The sequence below is a fragment of the Penicillium samsonianum genome (assembly GCF_028829775.1).
Source record: "Penicillium samsonianum strain IBT 33392 chromosome Unknown utg000006l_segment0_segment0, whole genome shotgun sequence".
In the NCBI taxonomy this organism is placed as follows: Eukaryota; Fungi; Ascomycota; class Eurotiomycetes; order Eurotiales; family Aspergillaceae; genus Penicillium; species Penicillium samsonianum.
The window spans coordinates 383,372-385,417 of NW_026643264.1; the positions used below are offsets into that span (position 1 = coordinate 383,372).

Here is a 2,046-nt window from a genome sequence, read left to right on the forward strand (position 1 = left end):
AGGGCATTTTGTACCTTCTGCATATTATTGCTAGAGTCGCCGTTTAAACCGAGTACGGACTCGATTGCCTTCAAACGGGCTTCCAACCTGTAATCTGACCTTTGGGCTTGTTGATGAGGAGTGGGAATGGGTTTCTTTGATATTGGCTGGTTGACAAGAGAGCGAAAGAACCTACTATCCATTTTTGGGATATCGGTGGAAACGGAAAGACTGGGCAGCCTGGCGTGGGGTTTCAATAATTCTTTCATCTCTAACATAAGTATAAATCTGTGAAGATAGAGATGGCATATTAATGATCACTGACTTGGCTTTAATATAAATAAGAAATCTAGGACAAAGGCTCTAATTTTAGCACGAACTAACCGTGAATGTGGTGGTGGTCCTAAATTTAGCCTTGGCCAGTCGACTGAGATGGTCTGGGTGGATTTCATCCATCCGATCCTTCATAGCATGGCCGCTATACATCCTCGGCTTTTACATATGCATTGCTTAAGACGGTAGCCGAATCATTTCCAGCCAATCGCCCTCCACGTAAGGCCGAGTGATTTTGGCGTAATCGAGGTAAAGTAGGAGAATTTGATATGCCTAGGTCAGATCACGAGAGTTAGCCCACTTCAAGCCTTTTCTGAGCTTTTTTTCCATTGAAAATATGGATGGCAGCCCGGGGCAGCCTGCTTACATTGCTATTATTGTTTTATTGCTTAATATTAAAACACGCATTTTATTTTTATTTTATTTTTCAATAGAGCAAGCAACCGGTCAGTCGCCATTACGTGACTGTTGCGTAACGATTCCTTTAACTAGTTAACTAGTTAGTTAACTAAGTAACTAGTTAACTAAGTTAACCCATAATTACACATAGTTAAAGCATGGAATGCTTTTGCAAATGATCTTCCATATTCCATCCATGACCTCATTTCTCTAAAACCCCAAACACACCTCATTAGGCCAAGTCCCAATCAATTACCAATGGACTACCTGCTCGAAGAGGAGGCAAACAATGACACGGATTTCTGTCCATTTCCCAAAAGAACACATGATGTCGAAAGGGACAATGTTAGCCAACATAGAACCCAATACCATGGCCCTGCTAACAGGGCCCCAGTACACTCAGAACGCACCCAAACCTCGACTATCACGGAAGGAAGCGCAGAAGAAAGCACAAAGAAATGCACAAAGAGACTTTCGATTGAGGCAAAAAGCTCGAAGACAGGAGGAACAGAAGAAAATCGCCGAACAAGTCAAGCAGATTAAGGAAGATCAGGACAGGCTTGAAGCACAAAGCAGAGAGCTTGAGAAGGAACAGCAGACCAGGCAAGATTTAGAACAGCAAGTACGGCAGCTTAAGGGCGAAATCGTGCAGTTTGGGCTGAGTGCCAAAAGATGGGAGGAGAACTCTACGGTCCTGCAAGGAATCGTGAAAGCCTTACAAGGGAGCGTCGGTCTTCTGAGTGGAGAGTCCCATGCCATATGCCGCAATGACAATAAATCAAGCGCAGGAAGTATGACTCTTGGCCCCTCTATCAGTCAATCGGGCCCTAAGACTCAAGTTTCTCCCCGCAACTTCCCCATCCTTTCGAATCTCAACAGTAAGTAACTCCTATGCGGATTACGCGAGGTAATTTGACAGTAATAGGAAGAGAAGCGCAACTCCGGTCGATGATATCGCCCATCTCACCCATGACCCACAAGGTCTCACTTCTCCCACCGCGCCCCCGTTCGCCCTTTAACGGAAGGTATTGGGACGGAAAAGTTGGAGTAAATCACGCGGTGATCAGGCGATAAGGTGCTACTAAGGGAGGCGGCGGAGATAAGGGTCCAAGGGACTAAGGGCGAGCCCACGCCGACGAGTACAAAGGGTCTAGCAATGGCACTTATATTTAGTGAGGATGATGAAGAGTTCTTGAAGTACTGAGATTGAACTGAAATTGAGTTATTGAGTATAAACCCGCGGCGTGAGATAGTATCCATGATGAACTTAGCACGACCTCTAGCAAACGTTCCGATAGCGTTTCAAATTCACCCGTCTTCGCCGTCTTTTATTGC

The 2,046-nt window shown here is 45.3% G+C and overlaps 1 protein-coding gene across 1 annotated transcript; it reads left to right on the plus strand.

Moving 5' to 3' along the window:
* Positions 1-1,081: 1,081 nt before the first annotated feature.
* On the plus strand, positions 1,082-1,597 carry N7471_010357 (uncharacterized protein; the record flags this gene model as incomplete). Its single annotated transcript, XM_057283076.1, has 1 exon — positions 1,082-1,597. The coding sequence occupies one exon, from the start codon at positions 1,082-1,084 to the stop codon at positions 1,595-1,597; it is 516 nt and encodes a 171-aa protein (XP_057132055.1).
* Between the last annotated feature and the right edge of the window lie 449 nt (positions 1,598-2,046).